The 24,317-nt window shown below is 48.6% G+C and overlaps 1 protein-coding gene across 1 annotated transcript; it reads left to right on the plus strand.

The window, feature by feature from the left end:
• The first annotated feature begins 1,289 nt into the window (after nt 1-1,289).
• Nucleotides 1,290-19,208, plus strand: chrd (chordin). Its single transcript, XM_030337085.1, has 21 exons — nt 1,290-1,741; nt 2,532-2,635; nt 3,021-3,147; nt 5,064-5,204; nt 5,575-5,692; nt 6,015-6,102; nt 7,876-8,017; nt 8,571-8,708; nt 9,389-9,471; nt 11,845-11,992; nt 13,607-13,713; nt 13,869-14,148; nt 14,395-14,636; nt 14,894-15,007; nt 15,871-16,068; nt 16,194-16,287; nt 16,500-16,556; nt 16,830-16,933; nt 17,212-17,478; nt 17,902-17,995; nt 18,205-19,208. Exons 1-21 carry the CDS (start codon nt 1,579-1,581, stop codon nt 18,294-18,296), a joined length of 2,901 nt encoding a protein of 966 aa, XP_030192945.1. The 5' UTR covers nt 1,290-1,578; the 3' UTR covers nt 18,297-19,208.
• Nucleotides 19,209-24,317: the final 5,109 nt, after the last annotated feature.

A 24,317-nucleotide genomic window follows, 5' to 3' on the forward strand; every position in this document is an offset into this window, starting at 1 on the left:
AAATACACATGATGTGAACGTGTTCAATCTGTCCCGTGTTATAGGCTGACTGTGTATCCCCCCGAGGATGACGTTAGAACAACACACACGAGCGCGCGCACCCACGCACTGCAGGCCATTGGCCCGGTCAGAGACCCAGAACAGAGACCCAGGCCAGAGACCCAGGTCAGAGACCCTGGTCATATATATATTAGGCGTGGGTTTACGCTCAAAATTTTTATTTGGTAGCAAATTGGCCGACTTTGCTGTTTCTAATCATGTATTGTATTTGGTATCTTAATTGACATTCGTGATTGCACGAACCCAATTTCTTTAATCTGCAGATGTCTCTAATGAGCTGATTATATTTTGGACGGCTCCTAAACTCGTAAATCAAATCATCGATTAGTCTACTATGGGCGGTTTTGGTGAGGGCAGACGTTTCGGTGGCCTGCCCTGCTGCAATACACAAGACTTATGTGTGTGTGTGTGTGTGTGTGTGTGTGTGTGTGTGTGTGTGTGTGTGTGTGTGTGTGTGTGTGTGTGTGTGTGTGTGTGTGTGTGTGTGTGTGTGTGTGTGTGTGTGTTCCCCTTACAGTCTGCATAATGAAGTGTACAGCATCACTAAACGGGTCACTTATCGCCCGATGATGGAGCGCCAACACGCTATGATCGATCCCCCCTCACCGAGGGGAGGGGGTCGGTGTGAATCACTGCACCGGGCTGGATGTGGGTCCGAGGGTCCCAGCAGGGGGCAGATGGAGAAAACCAACACCATGCGCTCCGCTCCTCGCTCCAGGCCAACAGTCATTCCAAAAAGCACGAAATTCAATCCAATGAATCGCCATTATTCTGCTTGTGACTGATGTTCATCGTGTTTAGTTGTTTCACATTGAATTCGGTTTAATAAAACTGGACCAGACTTCATCCGGAGAGCAGGAGTCCATGAGCTCAATATTTCTAGCGTTAATGAGCCCTAAATCATTATGGCATGACGAATGCGAACCGAGTCGTCAGCCAGGAGCACTATAAACCGTGTATACCCATGTAAACATCCTGACATCAGGACGGTTCACCCCATCATCTCCCCGGTCATCTAACACACTATTGCGCAGGGTTGGCCGGTCCCGGGACCGACTGACCCTCCTATCCCCCGTGTCTCGCCACTGACCGACCCTCCTATCTCCCCCGTCCCGCGACTGACCGACCCTCATATCTCACCCGTCCCGCTACTGACCGACCCTTATCCCCCACGTCCCACTCCCTCCGCACGCCCCCGCACGTTCCTCCCCCTCCCAGCGCGCGCCTCATCCAAAGTGTCAGGGAGTATAAAGAAGAGGCGTCCCGCGGGCAGCGGACACTCTCCCGCTTGAGACTACCGGAGACCGTCAGTCGCGCTCTACTCATCCGTCTCCTCCTCTCGCATATGGGATAATACCGCCAACGTTGCTGACTTTTGACGAACGAGGCACGTTTTAACCGACTGAGGGAAGTCATCACGGGCATCGTGTCAGCTTCATTCGGGCTGACGGAATCCCGTTACCGGTTGTTTGTTGCTCTTAAAGGAGAAGGTGAAGAATACAAAGTAATTTGGTGCGCATGCTGCCGCTTGGTGGGATGCAGACTTGCCGCGCGCTGCGCGCGCTTATGTTGTTACTGAGCTGCGCGTGGCTGCGCTCCGTCACCGCGGCCTCGAGGCTCAAGGCGCCCGCGCTGCCAATCCAGTCGGAGAAGGAGCTGCTGCCCGCCAAAGGACTCTCAGGTGAAACGGAAACATTCATAAAGTACAACTTAACCTTCAAATGTATTGATATTTTTGCTGATATGCAATTACTTATTAATATAACCATATTTTTCGGTCTTAAATTGACATGTGCGCACGTTCTCTCCGTGTTGTGTGCACGGCTGAGCGGTGCCCGGCTGAAGTTATGAACATCAGAGAGAATGAGTCATCACCGCCGAATGCGCGTGCTGGGCCACACGCTACAGCCGCTCGGTGTCTCCATGTCATAGCGACCAAAGTCTTTATAAAAGACGACTGTTAAGGAACAACTGTTAACCAATATGTGTTCCGCTTTTGAACACAGAGAACACATCGACCTCACATGGAAAAAATAAGAAGGCTCACTGCCTCTGCTGAGAGCCAGATGTGAGGCCTTGACCTCGATGGGCTTCTTTAGCTCCACTTTGAACCCTCTGGTTCACTACAGGGTCACTAACCTATTAATATTAACATCACAGCTCCATCCACATCAGAAGAGCTCTTCAAACTAAATATGTGTACACTACAAATAAACCAATCCAAGTCTGAGTTCGGCATACGCTTTTATCCAGATAGAAACACACTCGGTGCAACCCAGTTCCATCTATTGCTCTTTAAAAGTAGACCTCTGCTGTGGCCTTTCTCCGATACAAACGATGAGGTTCATGAGTTTGATGATGCTGTGTTGGTTGAACGTTGCGTGTGTAACCCGTCCTGTGTCCCTGTTCGGTTCATTGATGTGATGATGTTATGTTAACGTTGTGTGTGTAACCTGCGGGTGCTGCTGCAGGCTGCTCGTTTGGTGGCTGGTTCTACTCCCTGGAGGACACCTGGCACCCTGACCTGGGCGAGCCCTTCGGGGTCATGCACTGCGTCCAGTGCTTCTGCGAACCTGTGAGTCTTCATCCAACACACACCCCCTTCAGCCATCTCAGTCCTCGGCCCATTAAAGTTTGGAGCACAATAGCACTAAACATGTTTTAGCACTAAACATGTATCTGTAGTGCTCTGGGGCAAGGCAAATAGGAACATTGTATGGATCATCTTTACCCCCTTCGGTTCGCTTATGGCTGTTATGTTATGTCTAGACTTCTGCAGACTTTGCCAGGCTCTCTTTAAACTGATATTTGATTGCTTACTGAGTCGTCAAACCACAGCAGCTAATAATGACTTGAGTTCATTCATGTTGAGTTTCTGTTGAGCCGGAACCCGTGCCAGGTGCTAAAATTAAAACCGATTTGGTGATAGTTCAAGCTGTAAACCTCTGCTTCTCCTCCAGCAAAAGGGCCGTCGGGGCAAGGTATTCGGTAAGGTGAACTGTAAGAACATCAAGCAGGACTGCCCCGAGCCAGACTGTGACCACCCCATACTGCTCCCGGGACACTGCTGCAAGACCTGCCCCAAAGGTACCGCTTGCGTCTGGCTTTGTTCCTTCACTAAGTTCCTTCTTTTGTTGGTTCTATTTTCTTCTCTCTTGTTCTTTCTTTCTTTCTTTCTTTCTTTCATTCTTTCTTTCTTTCTTTCTTTCTTTCTTTCTTTCTTTCTTTCTTTCTTTCTTTCTTTCTTTCTTTCTTTCCTTCTTTCTTTCTTTCTTTCTTTCTTTCTTTCTTTCTTCCTTTCTACAGCTTTAACTATCCTCATACATTTTAGATTATCTTAAGTCTTCTGCTGATATTATGTATATATATATATATATATATATATATATATATATATATATGTATATATGTATATATATATAGCTATATAGCTAGCACACACACACACACACACACACACACACACACACACACACACACTAACGCGTGCATGCACACACAAACATGCATGCAAACACAGACACACTCACAAACACTCACACACATTCAAACACATACACACACACACACACACACACACACACACACACACACACACACACACACACACACACACACACATACACACACACACACACACACACACACACACACACACACACACAAACACACGTGTATGCACACACACACACACACAAACACAAGTTCATGCAAACAGACACACACACACCCAGGGTCGGTGTTGATGTTGTATAGTTCTTAATGGTGTTTTTCTACCCTGTGTGTTTGGTCGTGAAATGGAAAGTTAAGGTATAGCACCGTGGCCATCACCAGGACAACACTGCACTGTGTCTGTGTGTTCGTACTTGTGTTTGTGTTGTGGTCAGGGTTTTAAAGAAAAGCTTGAGTGTGTTTGTCTTAGCTTTGGCATCGACACTGACAGTATATTTGTACAAGGGCTGGGAAGTGTGTGTATGTGTGTGTGAGAGTGAGAGAGAGAGTTGCACCTGAGGTTATGTACAGCCGTACTTGCTAGGGGTGGGGGAGGGTTTGAGTGCTTTCCAGGAGTGCAGGTGAAGACAAACGAGAGGAAGAGGGCGAGGGAAAGCGTGAAAAGAGATGAATGTGAGCGTGGTGTTGATGTGGTGTGGAAATTAAACAAATACAGTCGTGCTCGCGCAGCACAGCAGGAAGCAGAGCGGAGGAATGGGAGTCAGGAGAGTTGGAGAAAGATTCCCCTTCCTGCCCTTGTTCTGTGCCTGGCATCATGACCAGATTCTCTCTCTATGTTCCTTTCAGGCTGTCTCCCCTCCCGCAGAAGAGTTTGAGCACACATAGGAGCAGTATGTGACTGTGTAGTTAGGTCTGTGTGCCAGAGAAAGACAGATCATGACAGAGAGAGAGAGAGAGAGAGAGAGAGAGAGAGAGAGAGAGTAGGCTCATGTGTGCAGACCTCAGAAGGCTGATGACTTCAGGGTGCACAGAGCAGTAGGTCAGTGTGGGGGTCACACGCCACTGTCACGTCTCATTCCAACATCGCTCTTCACCACCACTTATTACTTACTTATTGAACTTCCCCATTTACCACTGGCAGAGAGGGAGAGAGGGAGAGGGAGAGGAGAGAGATATTCGACTTGGAGAGAGAGAATCGCAGAGCCCTGGAGGAGTTCTTGGAGTGAACTTAAAGTTGAATCTCATGGCTCTAGCATCCATCTGTTTTTCATTAAGTGATGTTGTAATAAAAAAATATATATATATCAGCAAGATGACCATGCAGTATTTCAGAAGAAAATGTAGAAAAAGGTTTATATTTGTGTGACCAAAACTTGGTTGACCTCAACAAACAATCCATCCATTACTTCTTAAACCGCCCTAACAATGTCCTCAGCACGGCTACACCAGTGCTGACATGTTCTTTTGTACTGATTCGGCTGTTGAACCAAAGCCCCAGTTCCCCTAAGATCCCTGCACTAAGCCCTCCGCCTTATGTAACTCTGCTGCAGGAGACAAGGAGTCCCTCCCCGACCCCGGGCTCGACTACTTCCAGGAGAAGGGCAAGGAGAAGGAGGACGACCTCCACAAGTCCTACAACGACCGGTCCTACCTCAGCTCAGAGGACATAGGCCCGGCCGAGAGCCGCACCGGTAAGGGCTGCACCACGCGGTAGTGACATCCTCACAAACACACTCATGTTGGGCGCTGGCGTGCTGAGCAAAATGACGTTTTTCTCTAAGCAGAAATAGCTTATAAGGGAGATTATCCACATACAGAGCCACACACATAGCCACACACACACTCAACGTCCTATTCCCCTGGAGCAATGAGGCAATATGAGTAATATCTACCATGGCACCTACCATGTCATCAACAAGTTATTCAAACTGTCACTCTCTCCATCTCACTCTCTTTCTCCGTCTCTTTCTCCGTCTCCGTCTCTCTCTCTCTCTCTCTCTCTCTCTCTCTCTCTCTCTCTCTCTCTCTCTCTCTCTCTCTCCGTCTCCTCTCTATCTGCAGACTTCGTGGCCCTGCTGACGGGGTTGTCTGATTCCTGGCTCCCAAGCACCAACAGTGTGGCCCGGGCCCGCTTCTCCCTGACCCGCACCAGCCTGGCCTTTTCCATCACATACCAGAGGTAACGCACGCACGCATGCACGCACGCACGGACGCACGCGCGTGCACGCACGCACGCACGCACGCACGCACGCACGCACGCACGCACGCACGCACACACACACACACACACACGCACACACACACACACACACACACACACATACACACGCTCACGCACACACGCACGCTCATGCACACATGCACGCACACGCATGCACACGCGCGCGCTCATGCACACACGCACACACACGCACACACACGCACGCACACACACACGCGCCTATGCATACAAAGTTACCCTGACATTCACTTTTACTCTTCCTCCATCCCCCCCTTCGCAGGATGGGCCGTCCAAGTAAGATTGTCTTCCTGGATTATGATGGAACCACTGCCTTCGAGTACAAGGTCCCCAAGAGCCAGTCCGACATGGTAAGACCCCCAGAACAGACTAGAACCTGATTGAGCCGGTTAGACATGGTAAGACCCCCAGAACAGACTAGAACCTGATTGAGCCGGTCAGACATGGTAAGACCCCCAGAACAGACTAGAACCTGATTGAGCCGGTCAGACATGGTAAGACCCCCAGAACAGACTAGAACCTGATTGAGCCGGTTAGACATGGTAAGACCCCCAGAACAGACTAGAACTTGATTGAGCCGGTCAGACATGGTAAGACCCCCAGAACAGAGTAGAATATAACTTGATTTGTTGTGCACATGCACAGGGTATGTTAACAATGTTATGGCATCACTTTTGGTTTTGTGCCTTTAAATTTCTTAAAACAATTGTAGCTGAAAGTAAAAATAGCCAAATTACAATAGCTTCAGTCATTAAGGGCAAAAATTCAGTCATTGAGGGCAAAAAAAAAAAGAGCCCAGATTTTATTATTTAGTTTTACAAATAGAGAGTAGGCCTGATTTGACTAATTGGCATCCTTTCCTGCTGCCACTGGTGTATTTGTATCAATTCACATAATTATCCCTCCCTGCTATTTTGTAGTTCACCAAAACACCCTGAAACAACTCGAGTCTCACATAGTTAGGCCATCATACGCCACCAACAGTGCAAGCAGGCCAATGGCAACCAAGCGCGCAGTCCTTCCTCCCTCACTTTAAAAACCACTGGCCGCCACTGGTGTACATACAGCACATGATATGTGTGTGTGTATTTTTGTTGTATTAAGACTGTATCACAGGGAATATATATGCTTCTAAGACGTTTAACGATGTTGAATGTGTGTGTCCGTGATTGTGTAAGCCCTCCAAAATGAGAGATTGATTCGACTCCCTCCCTTTTTGTCCCTTTGTTCCCCATACTTTACTCTGTAATATTCAACTCCCAGACACACTCACACACACGCTCACCACGTTGCCATTGTTATGCTGCCTCATCACTCTTCAGAAGATGCCAAACTCGGCCTGATTGCAGGAAACGTGGACACAGCATCGCAAACAAACACACAGAGCTATGATTAGGCCCACAGCAGACCCGCTCACGCAACCCCCCCTCCCATCCCTGGCTCAGTGGGCCTTGAGCTCCAGAGCTGAGGCTGTAAACTGTTGATGCCAGGGGGTCAGGTGGAGGGACATGGAGGGCAGGGGGGGTCCCGGTCACTCGGGGGGGGGGGGGGGGTTAATGATGAAAGGGAGGTAGTGTGAGAAGCTGGTCCTTACAGAGAGGGACAGAAACAGGAACAAATGAGTGTGGCGTGTGTTCTTGTGTGTTTTAGGGTGTGTATTTTGTTTGTATTTTGTATTTAGAAATTCTGATTCCCCAGCCATGGCCATGAGGTATCTGCAAATCACTCTGCCCCCCATCCCCCCCACACACACACACACACAAACAGACAACCCAGCCCCCATCCTAACCCCTGGTGGCCTGCGGATGAGAGACACACAGGGCTTGATATATTAACCAGATGTGTTTGTGTGTGTGTGTGTGTGTGTGTGTGTGTGTGTGTGTGTGTGTGTGTGTGTGTGTGTGTGTGTGTGTGTGTGTGTGTGTGTGTGTGTGTGTGTGTGTTTCAACTTTTTTACTTTGGCAACACATGCAGACACAAACCCACACACATGCACAACCACACACATCCTCACCTTGACATGACTGTTTAGTATGGTTAGCATTACCATCACTCACCTGGCACCGATTGTGTCTTTGTTTGTGTGTGTGTGTGTGTGTGTGTGTGTGTGCGTGCGCGTGCAGATCTGTGGCGTATGGAAGAACCTTGCCAAACCTCTGCTGCGACAGCTGCAGAACGGGCAGATGCGCATCACCATGGCAATGTCTACCGGCCAACGCAAAGAAGTCGAGGGCAAGATCATCAAACACAGGGCGCTATTTGCCGGTATGCGTATGCGTGCATGTGTGTGTGTCCGTTTCTTTGCGTGTATATTTCTGCATGTGTGTGTGTGAGAGTGGTTGTTTCTGTGTGTGTGTGTCTTTCTGTGTGCTTGTTTCTGTGTGTGTTTCTATGTGTGTGTGTGTGTGTGTGTGTGTATGTGTCTGCGTCCCAAGTTAATATTTACAAAGCGACTGAACTGTATATAGAGTGGTGTAATCTGTAAAAGCCTCCCATGGTTCCACAAAACGTGGATATGTTTACATGAATGCTGACGTGTAAGCTCCCTTATGGAGAGAGACTGCAGATACTTCATATGGCTCATACAGATGTTTGTGTGTTTCCCTGTTTTTGTGTGCGTGTGTGTGTGTGTGTGTGTGTGTGTGTGTGTGTGTGTGTGTGTGTGTGTGTGTGTGTGTGTGTGTGTATGTTGGTGTGTGTGTGCATGTGCTGCGTGCGTGTGTGGATGTGTGTGTGTGTGTGCACTGTGTGTGTGTGCTGCGTGTGTGCGCTGTGTGTGTGTGTGTGTGCGCTGCGTATGTGTTTGTGTGCGCTGCAGAGACCTTCAGCTCCACCCTGACGACGGAGGAGCCGACCCAGGGCATGGGGGGCATCGCCATGCTGACCCTGAGCGACACGGAGAACAACCTCCACTTCATCCTCATCCTGCAGGGCCTGCTCACACACACACACACAGGTGAGCCCGGAGAGAGGACACGCCCCCACACACACAGGTGGGCCTGAGGAGAGGGCACGCCTCCTCGGGGCTGAAGGGGGCTCAGAACACAAGGACGCAGAAAAACACGGATGCAGTTGTATTGTATTCTCTTGCTGAGTACAATAACTTCACTTGGAACTTAAAACTGAATTTATTAATCTAGAACCCACATGAACATGCATGCACGCACGCACACACGCACGCACACACGCACGCACACCCCCCCCCCCCCCCCCCCACACACACACACAGACACACACACACACATACATACACACACATACACACACACACCCCAACATATACAACAACAAATACACACACACACCATCGAAACACACACAAACAAGTGTTCTGACCGTCTCTTGCCGAGAAATTGAACTTTGACTGGCCAACCATCCTAGAGCAAATCAAACAATGCATTATGGTGTGTGTGTGTGTATGTATGTGTGTGTGCGTGTGTGCAAACACGTACACATTAATCACTGCAGCCAAATCAGCCCAATTTGTAGAGCTCAGCCTCGATCCAAAAGGCTGAAACCTAAAACCTGGAACATTCTAGAGCAGAGGACGGGGGGTGACAACAGCAAGGGATGACAGGTTTATGCCAGTGAACTCAATCCCTCTCCTCTCTCACTCTCTCTCTCTCTCTCTCTCAGACCCCCCGCTGGTGCCCATCAAGGTCCAGCTACTCTACCGGCAACACGTCTTGAGGGAGATCCGAGCCAACATCACTGCTCATGTGAGGACCCAGCGCACAGATACACGCACACATACACAGACAGACAGACAGACAGACAGACAGACAGACAGACAGACACACAGACACACAGACACACAGACACATACACAGACAGACAGACAGACACACAGACAGACACATGCACACACACACAGGCACACAAACAGTCAGACAGACACACACATACATATACAACCTCAGTAAAGACATTCAGTGATGGGACAGGAGGTGTAGGAAGAGGCAGACGCCTGGACCTCTGCCTCTACCTCTCCAAGGGGGAAGGATGCTGGCTGTACAGAGTGTTGGGAACAGCTTTTGACACATCTTGCAGAAGGGGAAAGCGCTGTTCCACATCTCTGAGGGCAGGGTAGGCGGGAGAGTGTGTCAGGGTTCCAAGGCGCTGATAGTTGGGACCAGATGAAATCGCACAGCACTCTCACACTCTTAATTTCCTCTGACAACACCAACACACACACACATACACACACGCAATCGCACACCAAAACATACACACACACACACACAGACACACGCAGCCACCTCCCCAACCCTCTTCTGTGTCATGCAGACGAGAGAGACGGATGTGGTGGCCCCACCTCCAACACACACACACACACACACAAGCACACACTCCCTCACACTCACACAACCACACACATCCTGGTTAAGTGTGGTTATCAGGGGTGCTACTTTACATTGCACTAACAGCCGTGAGACACGTGAAGGACAGTGGGACTGAGAGACAGACGGAGAGAGGGAGAGGGGGGGATGGGATGGGGGGTTGCATACACACTCCACACACATGGCAGTGGTTAATGCTCTGTGGGCTGGTGGGGAAGGGGTGGGGGCACCCATGAAAGCAAAGCCTGTTTTTAATTCTACCAGGTCTTGTGTGAACTGCAAGCCAATGTGTCTTGTAATGTGTGTCTCTCTCTCTGTCTCTATTCCACTCTCTCTTCTCATGCTACTTCTTTCTAAGCCTTGGTCGGACACCCACATAGCCTATCACGGCCATACACAAACACAGAGAGAATCCTAGGGTGCATCCGAATACTTGGTATAAACTATTTCTGTGCAGTGTCTACTACTTGACCGTTAATGTAGTACGTTCTACAGCTATGCGTAGAACGCCTCCGAACAACACCGAAACGCCAACGGATGTTTGGGGATTACGTATTTCCCCTCTGTGCACTGCACATCAAATACTGGCAAAATTAAAGACACTTGCGATAATTTACTGATTTTTTATTTGATTTTTTTCTTCTTCTTCGGTTAACAGACTCCGGCTGAATTGTGGGATAGCGTAGTGACCTACCGTTGTATACTGTGGCGGTAGTAAGCATTTGGAAACTTTTTGCCTACTAGACAATGCGTACTGAGCATATGGACACGCTATATTTGTGACGTACTACAAAATGCCTACTATAAAGCAGTCAAGTATGAGTATTCGGATGCAGCCCTAGTGTATTCTTCTCTCCTCCCACTGGAGGAGAAAGACAGTTCCAGACAGTTGGAGAGACAGTTAGCACCAGGCCATCAGACCATCACCTCCCTGTTTACCTACAGGAGGAGCTCTCTCTACAGCACCTCTGCGGCCCCCCCCCCCACCTCCCTCATGGTTACCACCATCAGTCCCTGACCAGCTCCTCCTCTTCCTGCCCCCGCTCTCCATCCCCCTCATTGGCTCAGTCCCTGGTCGCAGATTTATAGCACAGATATTTATATTGAACCGGGGCCGCGGGTCGTAAAGAGTAACATTTATTCAACATGCTCGTACATCTGTCTGTACATTAATCCCACATTTTTCTAAATCCTCTCCCGCCCACCTCCCTTCCACCCTCCCTCTGTGCCGTCAATCTGTTTTCCTCTGTTTGAAAGGGAGACAGGTTGATTGATTCATGCCGAGCGTTGATATTTGAGGCAGAGTGCTGAGCCCCCTCGGGCCAATCAGAGCCGTTGTATTGTTTGTTCTACTTCTGGACTCTTTTTGCAGCAGTGCAGCGTCCCGGATTGTTATTGCTGGATTCATTTAAATGAGCCTGTGAGTTGTTTTTGGCCTGAAAGAGGCCTCTCTCCTATACTCCCTCCCTTGCTCAAGAAAGAAAGAAGAGAACATTTCCAGTGAAACTCAAGAAAGAAGGGATCATTTTGTTTCAAACTCTAGGAAGAACACTTCTTTTCTAGTGAAAGTAGAGTTCACTTCTATTCAAAGGGTTTCTCACGATTCGGGGGTTTTATGTTTTAATTGCCATGGTAACATGTTGTGATGGTGAAGGGTTGTAAAAAAACGTATCATCATTGATATAGCCAAAGCTGGTATTGTATAATGGTAAGCTAGCATTGGGCTAACCCCTTGGTGTATCTTCTCTGCAGGATCCAGACTTTGCAGAGGTTCTCATGGACCTGAACAGCCGCGAGCTGTTCTGGCTGTCCCGAGGCCAGCTAGAGATCTCCGTGGCAACTGAAGGACAGGACACGCAGCAAATCTCCGGCTTCATCACTGGCAGGAAGTCCTGTGACAGTAGGTTCAGCCCCTTAGATGCATAAGTCTTTTTTCTGTCTCCTGAATCATCAAAATATGTAATGACACTCGCCGGACCAGAGGCGGTGTCAGAGCAGTTCCCAGGAATGTGTTTTGCGTTATTGTCAGTTTTGCTCCTCCATCTGTGGTGGTTTCTACTCTTTTTTTCTTCTTCTGTTTCTTTCTCTGATTCCATCCCCCCTCCCCCCCCCCCCCCCCCTCCGTACCTAACTGTTTCTCCTGAACTCTATTCCTCAGGCAGTATCGGTGTCGCATATGGTGGTGAAAGACAAAAGAGAGCGCAGTTGAGAGTGAGAGAATAAGAAAGCGTGTGCTGTGTGTGTGTGATTGCTCCGGCTGCTATCGAGAACACTTCTCACTGGACACAAACTCAACCCTGAACACAAAAGTGGCATGGGCTGATAAACATCTCTCACACACACACGCACACCCACAAACACCAACGTATGCAGGATTCTGTATTTCACATGTGCACAAAGACCCACGAAGTTGTCTGCACAAAGACCTGCAGCGAACACTGTGTGTACAGAGTCACACTGGTCAGCTCGTAGCTCAGCCCACCAGGAGAGATACCAGGACCGCTGTGTTCATGTGCCACTGCTCTTTCCACTCACAAAGAGAGACAACCCACGTTTCACCCACTCCTCTCTTCTTTTTTGGGGGGCACCCTGGCCCAATCAGAATCAAACTCACAGACACCCCACGGTGCCAAGGTGACGGTACGCTGGACCTGGCTGAAGTGCGGGTGTTCCAGTGCTGTGATTAACAGCTTGACGTTATGTGTGAAGAATTTAAACCCAGCTCACTCCTTTTCCCCTCTCTCCCTCTCTCCTTTCATCTCTCGCTTTCATAGTACTACCCCTTAGCTGTCTATCTCTCCCTCTGTCTCTCTCTCTCTGTCTTCTCCCCCTGTCTCTCTGTCTCTGTTTCTGTCTCTACGTATTTGTATCCATGGCTGGATCTTAATGTCAATTTTTTGTCTTCCTCCCATTATTTATTCCTCACTCCTTCCTCACTCTGCCCCAGCCCAGGCGCTGTAAGCCGGCTGCATTCAGCAGCGCTTACCTCATCCCACTGCTTAATCTGGCTGGGTTGCGGTGTTCCTGTGTGTGTGTGTTTGTGTGTGTGCGTGTGTTTCCGTGTATGTGTGTGTGTAGTGGTACGTCTACATGGCTATGTGTTTGTTTGTGTGTATGTGTTTATGCGTGCGTATGTGTGTGTCTGTGTGTGTGTTGCCAAACGTACATCCCCCAATTCAAGCTACCGTACAACTAATTCTGGGCTTTGTGACTCTTTTTTTAAAGGGATGACTTAGCCCCTTTTGTGTGCGTATCTGTGTGGGTGTGTGTGTCTCTGTATGGGTTTGTGTGTGTTTGTGTGTGTGCTTTCTCATCTCCCGAGGGAATAAAACAGCACAATGTTTACTTGCTTATCGAACTCAGACCTTTTGGAGATGGTCAGTCTACATTGAGACAATGCTGATGTCGCATTGGAGCAGGCATTATAAAATGAACTCCCATTAATTCTCTCTCTCTCTCTCTCTCTCTCTCTCTCTCTCTCTCTCTCTCTCTCTCTCTCTCTCTCTCTCTCTAGCCATTCAGAGTGTCATGTCCAGTGGCGACGCCCTGAACCCAGGGAAGACAGGAGGCGTGGGTTCCGCCATCTTTCATCTCCATGACAACGGAACACTGGACTACCAGGTATGTGTTCTTTTTTTCTACATTAAATGATGTGCAAAACCTTGTATTTTAAATGTGCTCGAAAACTCTTCATCATAAAGATGCTCGATCTGGGCGAGTTAACTGGGTGAGTTCCATGTCCACACAAGGCCACGCTAACACACGCTCCCCTGCAGGTCCAGGTTGCGGGCCTGAGCGGCGAGGTGGTGGGCCTCACCATCGAGTTGAAGCCCCGGCGGCGCCACAAGCGCTCTGTTCTATACGACCTGACGCCGGAGCTGGACGTCGCGCTGGGCCACGCCCAGGGCAGCTGGAGCCGGCTGGAGGCGCGCCACATCCACATGCTGCTGCAGAACGAGCTCTTCATCAACGTGGCCACTGCGCACAGCCAGGAGGGGGAGCTGAGGGGGCAGATCAAGGCCCTGCTGTACAGCGGGCTAGGGGCGCCGCGCCACGGTCAGTGCACAACGCATGCTGTTCACTTATCCCTCTTCATGGGAATCTCACCATCGTAAACGGCCTACGCTGTCATTCTCATTGGCCAGAGTGGATATATTCTGAAACAATGGCAGTCAGAGAACACGCTGCGTTGCAGGGTCATCCTACCACATGTTAATGCAACTCAGAATGCACCTCTCCGCTGCTGTTCACCAGAGCGGTGGCTATGTTGTTTCTTTGTTAACGTGTTGCCTCCACCCACAGAGCTCCCCATCCTGCTGGCGGGCGTGCTGGTGGTCCCCCCGGTGCTGAGCAGTGCGGGGGGACACGCCTGGGTGTGGGTGGACGAGCAGTGCCACCTCCACTACCAGATCGTTGTTGCAGGGCTGAGCAAGGGGGAGGAGCTGGCGGGCAGCGCCCACCTGCACGGCCTGGCCGAGATCGGGGAGATGGACGAGGGGAGCCACGGCTCCAAGAGGCTCCTCACCGGCTTCTACGGCCCGCAGGTATGGCGGGAGGGACGCATGCACGCAGCCATACGTACAAAGCTACACACACACACACATGGACACACACGCACCCATACGCACGCACAGATGCACACATGCCAACGCACACAGGTATACACACACACCCATAAACACACACACATGCACATGCACACACACAAGCACGCAAACTTACAGACACATACACAAGCACTCAGTGGAGTGTTTGAGCTCTGTCTGATGTGACCTGTGCTGCCCTCCTCTCTGGGGTCCAGGCCGGCGGGGTGCTGAAGGACCTGAGTGCAGAGCTGCTGCAGCACCTAGGCCGCGGGACGGCCTTCCTCCAGATCACCACCAAGCTCAACCCGCAGGGTGAGATACGAGGACAGGTATGTAGCAACGCACAGACAGACACACACATCACACAGTGCATGATACACAGCCCATCAAAACGATTACCGTTTTCCAACTGGGAAGTCATAAAGATTGAGAGCACTTCTGACTCTGTCTCATGAAAATGAATGGTTAAATTGATTGATTCATCTTTGGGCCGGGAGGATGATTCCTCTCTGGGCCTGCGATGAGCTACTAAACTAGCAACGGAAAGAGGAGCCACGTTTGTTGTTGTGGAAACCAGAAATGAAGGGAAATGTGGCGTGTAATCAGCTAGCTGACTTCTGCTGACTCAGTTGAGGTGCTTAGTCTATTGGTTGGCTTAGTTATTTGGAAACATAAACAAGAGGGAAAACACCAAGCTGCCTAGAGCCCTCTTTCAGCATTTTAAGTTTTTTTGTGTCTCTTTGTTAGATTGTTAAACAGTCACTGGGGCACACACGCACGCACTCACACACCCACTCACCGACACACACCTGGGTGCGTGTGGGTGATACATACCCGTACATACTCATGGCACAGTATTGCATACAGCCCAAGACAAATGAGCCAATGACAAACACAGGAGACAGTTTGAAGGTATTTCAGATGAGCCACACACACACACACATGCGCGCAAGGAGCATTTTAATAGCAAACAGGTCTGCACCATCTACAGCCATCTGCTGGGAGCGCAGGGTGGAAGTGGGACCAACGCTCAGTTTAGAGACCATTAAGGAGTCAGCTGGACACCAACCCAAATGCGTAACCTCTCTCTCTCTCTCTCTCTCTCTCTCTCTCTCTCTCTCTCTCTCTCTCTCTCTCTCTCTCTCTCTCTCTCTCTCTCTCTCTCTCTCTCTCTCTCTCTCTCTCTCTCCAGGTCCATGTTCCTAACAGCTGTGAGGTCAGTGTGCGGGGTGAGGCGGGGGACGAGTCGGAGGCTGAGGCGGCAGGGGGGGGGGGGGACCCCGAGGAGCTGAAGAATGACCCCAACACATGCTTCCTGGAGAACCAGCACCGCGCCCACGGCTCCCGCTGGACCCCCAACTACAACAAGTGCTTCTCCTGCAGCTGTCAGGTAAACGGAGGGGTCTGTGATGAAACTCATCCGCTCACTGATGTCTCCAAGGCCTTTCAGTCTGTTTCTCCTCCTCCTTCACAACGAGGAGTTTATTAATAAGTTCTTCCTCCTCCCCCCTGCAGAAGAAGACGGTCATCTGTGATCCAGTGATCTGCCCCCTGTTGACCTGTGGCCAAACCCTCCAGCCCGAGGACCAGTGCTGCCCAGTCTGTGACGGTGAGAGAGAGAGAGAGAGAGAGAGAGAGAGAGAGAGAGAGAGAGAGAGAGAGAGAGAGAGAGAGAGAGAGAGAGAGAGAGAGAGAGAGAGGAGGGGGGGGGGGAAGAGGGACAGAGTTTATTTATGCAGTTTGTTCTTTTGGGGTTACAGTTCTCAAGAGGTCTCTGTGTTTAGTTTTTAACCTTCTGTTTCCACTTCCCTTCTCCTGCAGAGAGGAAAGAGCCCAAGGACACCAAAGCCCCGGAGAAGGTGGAGGAACATCCTGAAGGTAGCCTGCAGCCCCGAATAATCCCCACACCCCACCAACTCTCAATCTACGACCTCTCACTCCATGACCTCTCACCTCCCACCTCTCCTGTTATGCGCGCTCTCTCTCTCTCTCTCTCTCTCTCTCTCTCTCTCTCTGTCTCTCTCTCTCTCTATTCTTTTTTTTTTATAGTTACTTTTTTTTCAGGAGTTCGATATCAATGCTAATTCTCTCGCTCTCTCTCTCTCGCTCTCTCTCTCTCTCTCTCTCTCTCTCTCTTTTTTGGGCCCTCAGGGTGCTACTTTGAGGGCGACCAGAAGATGCACGCCCCGGGCACCACGTGGCACCCCTTCGTCCCTCCCTTCGGCTACATCAAGTGTGCCCTCTGCACCTGCAAGGTAAAAATGTTAAACACACTGTCACCTTCGTCATCCAGACATCATCACCCTCATCCTTACAGCATCATCATCATCATCATCATCATCATCTACCCCCTCACCTCATCTCACTTTGGTCGACCAAAACATAAATATAACAAAATAGGAAGCTTGGAATTGAGAGTAGAGCGGAGAGGATCTAGAAGCTGCATGTCAGAAGGTGAACTGACAATAGAGCAGAGAGGATCTAGAAGCTGTATGTCAGAAGGTGAACTGATTGGTGCGTGTCTCCTCCCCAGGGCTCTACGGGCGAGGTACACTGTGAGAAGGTCACATGTCCCGTGCTGACCTGCAGTCGCCCAGTCAGGCGTAACCCATCTGACTGCTGCAAGGAGTGCCCCCCTGAGGAAGAGAAGCAACCCGTGGGGCTGGAGCACGCAGACATGATGCAGGCCGACGGCACGCTCCAATGCAAGTTTGGCAAGAACTTCTACCAGAACAGCGACACCTGGCACCCGCGGGTGCCCCTGGTGGGGGAGATGAAGTGCATCAACTGCTGGTGTGATGTAAGTCGGAGCTCTCAACTTAACTTAAAGACACCTCCTTTGTTCTTATTATTACCCAACAGCACTTTTAATGGCCTACTTTCAAAGCAATAAGAAGGCGATGTACAGTTGATCCCCGGCTCCTCCTAGCTAAGGGTCGAGGTGTCCCTGAGCAAGATGCCTCACCCTAACTGCTCCTGACAAGCTGGCTGTTGCCCTGCGTGGTTGACACCGCCGTTCATGTAAAGCGTTATATAAATGAAATCCATTTCCAATTTACCATCTCATGGACCCCCTCACTGGAGCTCTGGAAGCTGAAAGATGGCCTCTAGGTTTACCTTCTGCTCGACGGCCCCAGAGGACCAGACCAGACACAACCATGGACCGTAAATGCAGCTGTTGAGGATGCATTCCTAACATCTCTTGTCTGCCCCCCCCCCCCAGTATGGTGTGACTAAGTGCCAGAGGAAGCAGTGTCCTGTGTTGACCTGCCAGAACATCGCCCGCAAAGATGACAAATGTTGCCCGGATTGCCTTGGTAAGACCTCCCCTCAGCCCACATACACAGACAAACACACACACACACACACACACACACACACACACACACACACACGCACACACACACGCACGCACGCACGCACACACACACACACACACACACACACTTTCTCTCAACAAGAGTATGAACAGATCTGTGACTTCTGTCTCAAATTCATTCTTTATATTTCACCTCATCCTCTGTAGATTCCAAAGAGGAGGGAGAAGAGGAGGAGGAGAAGGAGGAGGAGGTCCTAATGATGAAGGTCCCGGACAAGAGGCCGAGCTGGAGGCACTGAAAAACACATCCACCAAAACTAACCCCCCCCCCCCCCCCAGATCCTCCAACAGAACTACCGTTACTGCACCTTCAGAACGTATCCATGCCCCCCATTGCGACCACACCCCTTTGGCCGACCGAGGAGAGAAGGCTTTTCTTACTGAGGGGGGGGTCTGCCATGAGGACAGCGGGGGCCTTGTCATGGGAGGGCGGAGTGAGCTGGCTCCCCGGCAGCCTTCCTGTTCCTCTCTCCCCTCCTGGGCCAGGAGGGTGTCTCTCTGGCTGTGCGGCGCTGCATAGCAGAGTGTTTTAAACCGGCCTGCACTGGCTCCCCGCTGGACACCAGGAACCATTCTTCAGTTTGTGTTTTACTCCCGTCCTCAAACAGCATCCCTCTGATGGGACATGTGTGTTGTAAATTGTGTGTGTGTCTATGAGGGATTGTGTGTGTTTGGGTGTGTGTGTGTGTGTGTGTGTGTGTGTGTGTGTGTGTGTGTGTGTGTGTGTGTGTGTGTGTGTGTGTGCGTGTGTGTGTGTGTGTGTGTGCGTGTGTGTGTGTGTGTGTGTGTGTGTGTGTGTGTTTGTGTGTGTGCAAAAAGCACACAAACACACACACACAAACATACACACAAGTGTGCACACAAACCTAGAGTGTGCACTGTGGCCCAACAATTAGCTTAGCCGAAAAATATGATTGAAATGATCCAGAAACTGATGTCATGGATTGGAATGTGGGCTTAAATTACTGCAGTCAGACAAACAGTCGCTGCGTCACCCCTCCTCCGCCGGTGCCCTGTGTGCGTTTCCAGTGTGTCATGCACTCTTCTCAAACATCTACAAGCTTTGAGCAATAGAAGGCATGTTTGTATTTTATTGTATTTATTGAAAGTGTGAAGGGAAAATAAAATAAAGATGTTCATAAGATATGGAAGGTGTGTCTTTCTCTTCCTGCATCTCTTTATGTAGGGGTATGATGTGTCCATCACAAGAGAATCAAAATCGACAGTTTCCTCTTTCTGGGCAGGCTTAGCTCTATCTCTGATTGTCGTTCTCCTCCCTCTCATAACCCCCTCTCTGCCTGTCCCAGAGCCCGTCTGCTTGTTTGTTTAGTGCTTCCAACTTCATGTCTCCTATTTCAGGTGACACACGAGCGTATGAGGAGCTCATGAGACAGCAGAGCACGCACACAGCCTGGTACAAACTGTTTGTTTCAATTAAATGTGCTCTCGGTTTCAGTCTGTTTCTCTTTCTTTCCACGTCTGTATTTCACCTCAACCATGAATGACTTGGCTCTTACTTGAGGCGGTCTGCTCTTTGATATTTATTTTTGTACTTGTCGTCTACCCTTTTTCTTTCTTTTTTCATTCCTCTTAAAATGGAGGATGGGGAAAAGGGAACAAGTGAATGTCCCCCCCCTTTCTTAAATGTCTGTCCCCCACCCTGGCTCTCTCTCTGGACGTCTCTGTTTGTCTCTCTGACAGATATACACACCACTGCTCTCTGCATATTCTCTCACCACATACTCACACTCTCACGTGAGCTGCAGTCCCTCTTTGTGTTTGTGTGCTCACACACACACACACATGCACGTGTGCAAAAACACACGCACAAATACACACAAACACACATATATACAAACACACACACACACACACACACACACACACACACACACACACACACACACACACACACACACACACACACACACACACACACACACAAACACCTACAACAGCCAACAACATCCAATGATAAACCATGTCTCCCTCTGGTGGTAGAGGTTGTATGTGTGTTTGTATGTGTGTGTCCATTTGTTTGTAGAACAGCATGTTGGAAAGCCATTTTGAAGCTATCAGGTGGGGTCATGTCAATGGTTGAAGGCGGATGTCAGAGGTTAAACAGGCTGAGCAGCAATCTGTACCATCCTAGAGCAAAGCCAATGGTCATGTCCCAGGCTGACCCTGCACAGCATATCTAGTTAGTGTGTGCGTGTGAGTGTGCGTGTGCGTGTCTATAGCAGTGGAAACTCGAAATGATATGACTTATTATTACTGATGCCTACTTATGTAACGACATGCAAAGATAACCCACATAAGATGATAGGTGGGTTGGAACTAGGGATGTGAACAATGTGTTGACTCAACGATCGATTCTCGACTCATGAATGTACAGCGAAGCAGCAGCCTCCCTCCCTGAGATCCTGCCCTTCGCGGAGAAAGTTGCCATCACCGCCAATGCTGTTCAGAGTTCACCTAGTCTCTGCATAGCCATCCAGTCCCCCCCGCCCACTATTGTATGTTGTACGTCCAGGCACTTAATGTACGCACTTAATGTAACTCAATTAATGTACGTTGTATTTATTCATAGTACTTAATTGTTTAGCATCTGCGGTAGCTAGCTAACACTGCTGTATAATGGGAAAGGGTAAGCCTGGCTTGCTCACAGACTTCGGGACAAATTCTCTGTAATATGGTGCCCTGGACATCAGTGCAGCACTTCTTGGGGCATTTCTGCTTAAAGACTTGAAAAACTGAACATATGACTCTGATCCTTGCTTCACTCTTGGACACTGGACTGTGGGACTAGGTAGTGTGAGTTGCTCACCTGTCCTCCCAGCAATGGCATCATCGAGTTTTTGCTTTTTGGATTTTGCAGATGAAAAGTCAATCATTGCAACTCGAGCAGCAGGAATCTGTGTGAGAGACAGAGAACATGTGTGTGTGAACATACATGTAGGTGCACCTACATACATGTAGGTGCAAACTGCCAAAAAGGAAACTAAATTGCATCCCAAAACAATCCAAAATGTGTTGTTCGCGTGATAAGTGAATGTATAGGTCCTCAACTGTCATATTTTCACCCCTGATTCAGCTCAGAAAAACATGCATCTGAATACCTTTTTGACATGCGATGGCATTAGCCACTTGCACTTCTCAGTGGTGCAGGATGCAGTCTCTCTCATCTTCACACCTGCATCTATAGCGAACAGAACCGCTCCAACATGTGAGCAGGATTCTGACAATCTGTATAGACAGAGACATACAGGTTGATTGGATTAGCTAAACATTTATATAACATGAATATTATACGAAGCATTATTTTGTTTGAGCTAAAGTGTTGTGTTAAACATGCCTTGGGTTGTGATATTTATTTAATTACTTACCCAGCCATACAGTTACAGTGTGCTGTAACAACATCTCCATCTTCTCTAGCTACAACCCAAGTTTTCAAGGGTGTTTCTACGGACCTCTGGGAATGGTTGACCTACAAATTTGTAACTACAGTTAACTAGCTAGCAACATATATTTAACAACATCGAGGCATACATCAGGCATGCAAACTCTACGCTCTTAATGAAGCGTTCTATAAAATCACAGGTTGCAACATTGTTTCAAACAAGTCTAGATTCCATCGCTTCGACGGCGGGCAAATCAGCTAAATCCCGAGAAAAATCACCCTTCTTCAGTTGGTATGGATCATATCCAATATGTGCAGTGATTTTTTCGCGATACCTGCTGCGGGCAGGTTCGTCGAGGTGCTTCACGTACTCCGTGTCCTCCATCTCCATCAGTCTGCGCCTAGAATTTCCACTTCCTGCCCTTCACTTGAAATTCCCGCGTCATAAAAGTCACCTGATTGAAAACAAGCTATAGCGGTAGACGATATTTTTTTTCCTAAAAGCTATTTCCAGCAAACAGCTTCAAAAACATGTTTTGTGGAACTCAAATACTATGTTTACTTGTTTGGAAAACACCATAATATGTCAACTTTAATTATTTCATTTACTTTTTTAAAGGCTTCAGAAATGCTTTATTTTTACAATGCAGCAAACTGTGTTGATATTGATGCTTGTTCCGATTTGTTTTAAAGGGCTGTTATTTTCGTGGATGACCGTGAATTGGCGGTAGGCTATTGAATTAGCCTTGTTATTATCTCGTAGTACCCTAGGCTATATTTGAATACATCTTCTTTGTATAATAAGCCAAGCTCAGTCTGTTGCTAATGACATCGAAATATTGTTGAAAACTTAAAACAATTAAACAGCATTCTGAAATTGTCGGCAGCTCCCGCAGCCTTAAGAAGGCCAAATCTGTCCTGCAGGACTCATCACACCCCGGTCACAAACTGTTTGAACTACTGCCATCAGGCAGGAGATACAGGTCCATGAAAACAAGAACAAACAGACTACAAAACAGTTTTTATCCAAAAGCCATAACCTCACTAAATGTTGCTACCAGAGCATGTGTTGTGTATATTACATTTGTGTAGGCACATTTATAAATTTGAATGTTTGTGTGGGTGTGTCTTATGTGTTTTTTAGTGTACTTATAGTTGATTATAGTTTTTATTTATTTAGCCTAGCTATACGAACTACCTCAATGTGATGTTTTTGCACTGAACAAGGACTGCACTGTAATTTCGTTGTACTTGTTACAATGACAATAAAGATATTCTATTCTATTTTATTCTCATGTTATACGAGCATTGCTAAACTATGTGGAAAATATTCGATTCCTTACCACTTTTATAGTCTACACAGCAGTAGCGTGCGGTGAGCCTAAATTTCAGTGAGGCAGAAACTACTGGCATATGACCACACCCACAATTTGTTTTTGTAATCTATTATATATATAATATTGTATTATACATGAATAGATAGATGGATGGATGGATGGATGGATGGATGGATGGATGGATGGATGGATGGATGGATGGATGGATGGATGGATGGATGGATGGATGGATGGATGGATGGATGGATGGATGGATGGATGGATGGATGGATGGATGGATGGATGGATGGATGGATGGATGGATGGATGGATGGATGGATGGATAGATAGATAGATAGATAGATAGATAGATAGATAGATAGATAGATAGATAGATGCTTCACATCACTCACACCCGTGGTCCATACATCCCCTTGTCCTGTGCACACGCTTGAAAATGTAGACATGGCAAACAAAGCACAGCGTTAGTTATGTTGTAGGTTTTCACCCTATCCTTCTTTTGTTGGATAATGTTTATGTGCGGTCTGTCTGGGCGGAGTTGTTTTATTTCTAACTTCTCTTTAACCTCTCAAATGTTTTTTTTAACAGAAACTCAACACTGAGGCCGTAAGGAGCGCAAGGAGACTGTTAGAAATATAATCGTGGACGACATCATCATCGTTGGCAAAGACCCTGATGAGCATGAAAGAAACCTGAAAAAGGTTCTGGATCGTGCCAGGCAGGTGAAACTGAGACTGAATCCTGAATCCCAGCAAATGCAAATTTGGACTCAACGAGGTGAGCTATGTTGGGCACACATTCACAGATAAGGGGCTGAAAGCAGACCCTAAAAAAATAAAAGCAATCAGTGAAATACCACCCCCAGAGGACAAGCCAGCTCTTCAGCGTTTCTTAGGGATGGTAAACTACTTGGGCAAGTTCATTCCAAACCTAAGTGAGCTCACCACATCGCTACGTTAGCTGCTCCACAAGGAAGTGGTGTGGAATTGGACGGAGCATCAACAGAATGCTTTTGACAGGCTCAAGACCTGCGTCAGCAGCCCACCTGTACTCCATTATTATGATGTGAGGCAACCGGTGACACTCACCTGCGATGCATCACAATATGGTTTAGGGGCCGCTTGCCTCCAAGAGGAGAATCCCGTGTTATACGCGTCTCGCACACTGACCCAGAAGGAGACGAGATACGGGCAAATCGAAAAAGAACTTCTGGCAGTGGTCTTCGCCTGCTACAAGTTCTATGACTACATTTACGGCAAGCCGGTTGTGATTGAGACTGACCACCAGCCCTTGGTCATCATTCACAACAAGCCATTTCAAACCATCCCAGCTCGCGTCATGAAACCATCCCAGCTCGCGTTTTTCATGCTCATCAGGGTCTTTGCCAACGATGATGATGTCGTCCACGATGATGATGTTACAGTTGCAAAGATTCGACCTGACTCTCACCTACAAAAAAGGAAAGCACCTCTACTTATCTCATCTCATCTTCATCCGCTTATCCGGGGTCGGGTCGCGGGGGG

Source organism: Gadus morhua, chromosome 16, assembly GCF_902167405.1.
Source record: "Gadus morhua chromosome 16, gadMor3.0, whole genome shotgun sequence".
Taxonomy (NCBI): domain Eukaryota; kingdom Metazoa; phylum Chordata; class Actinopteri; order Gadiformes; family Gadidae; genus Gadus; species Gadus morhua.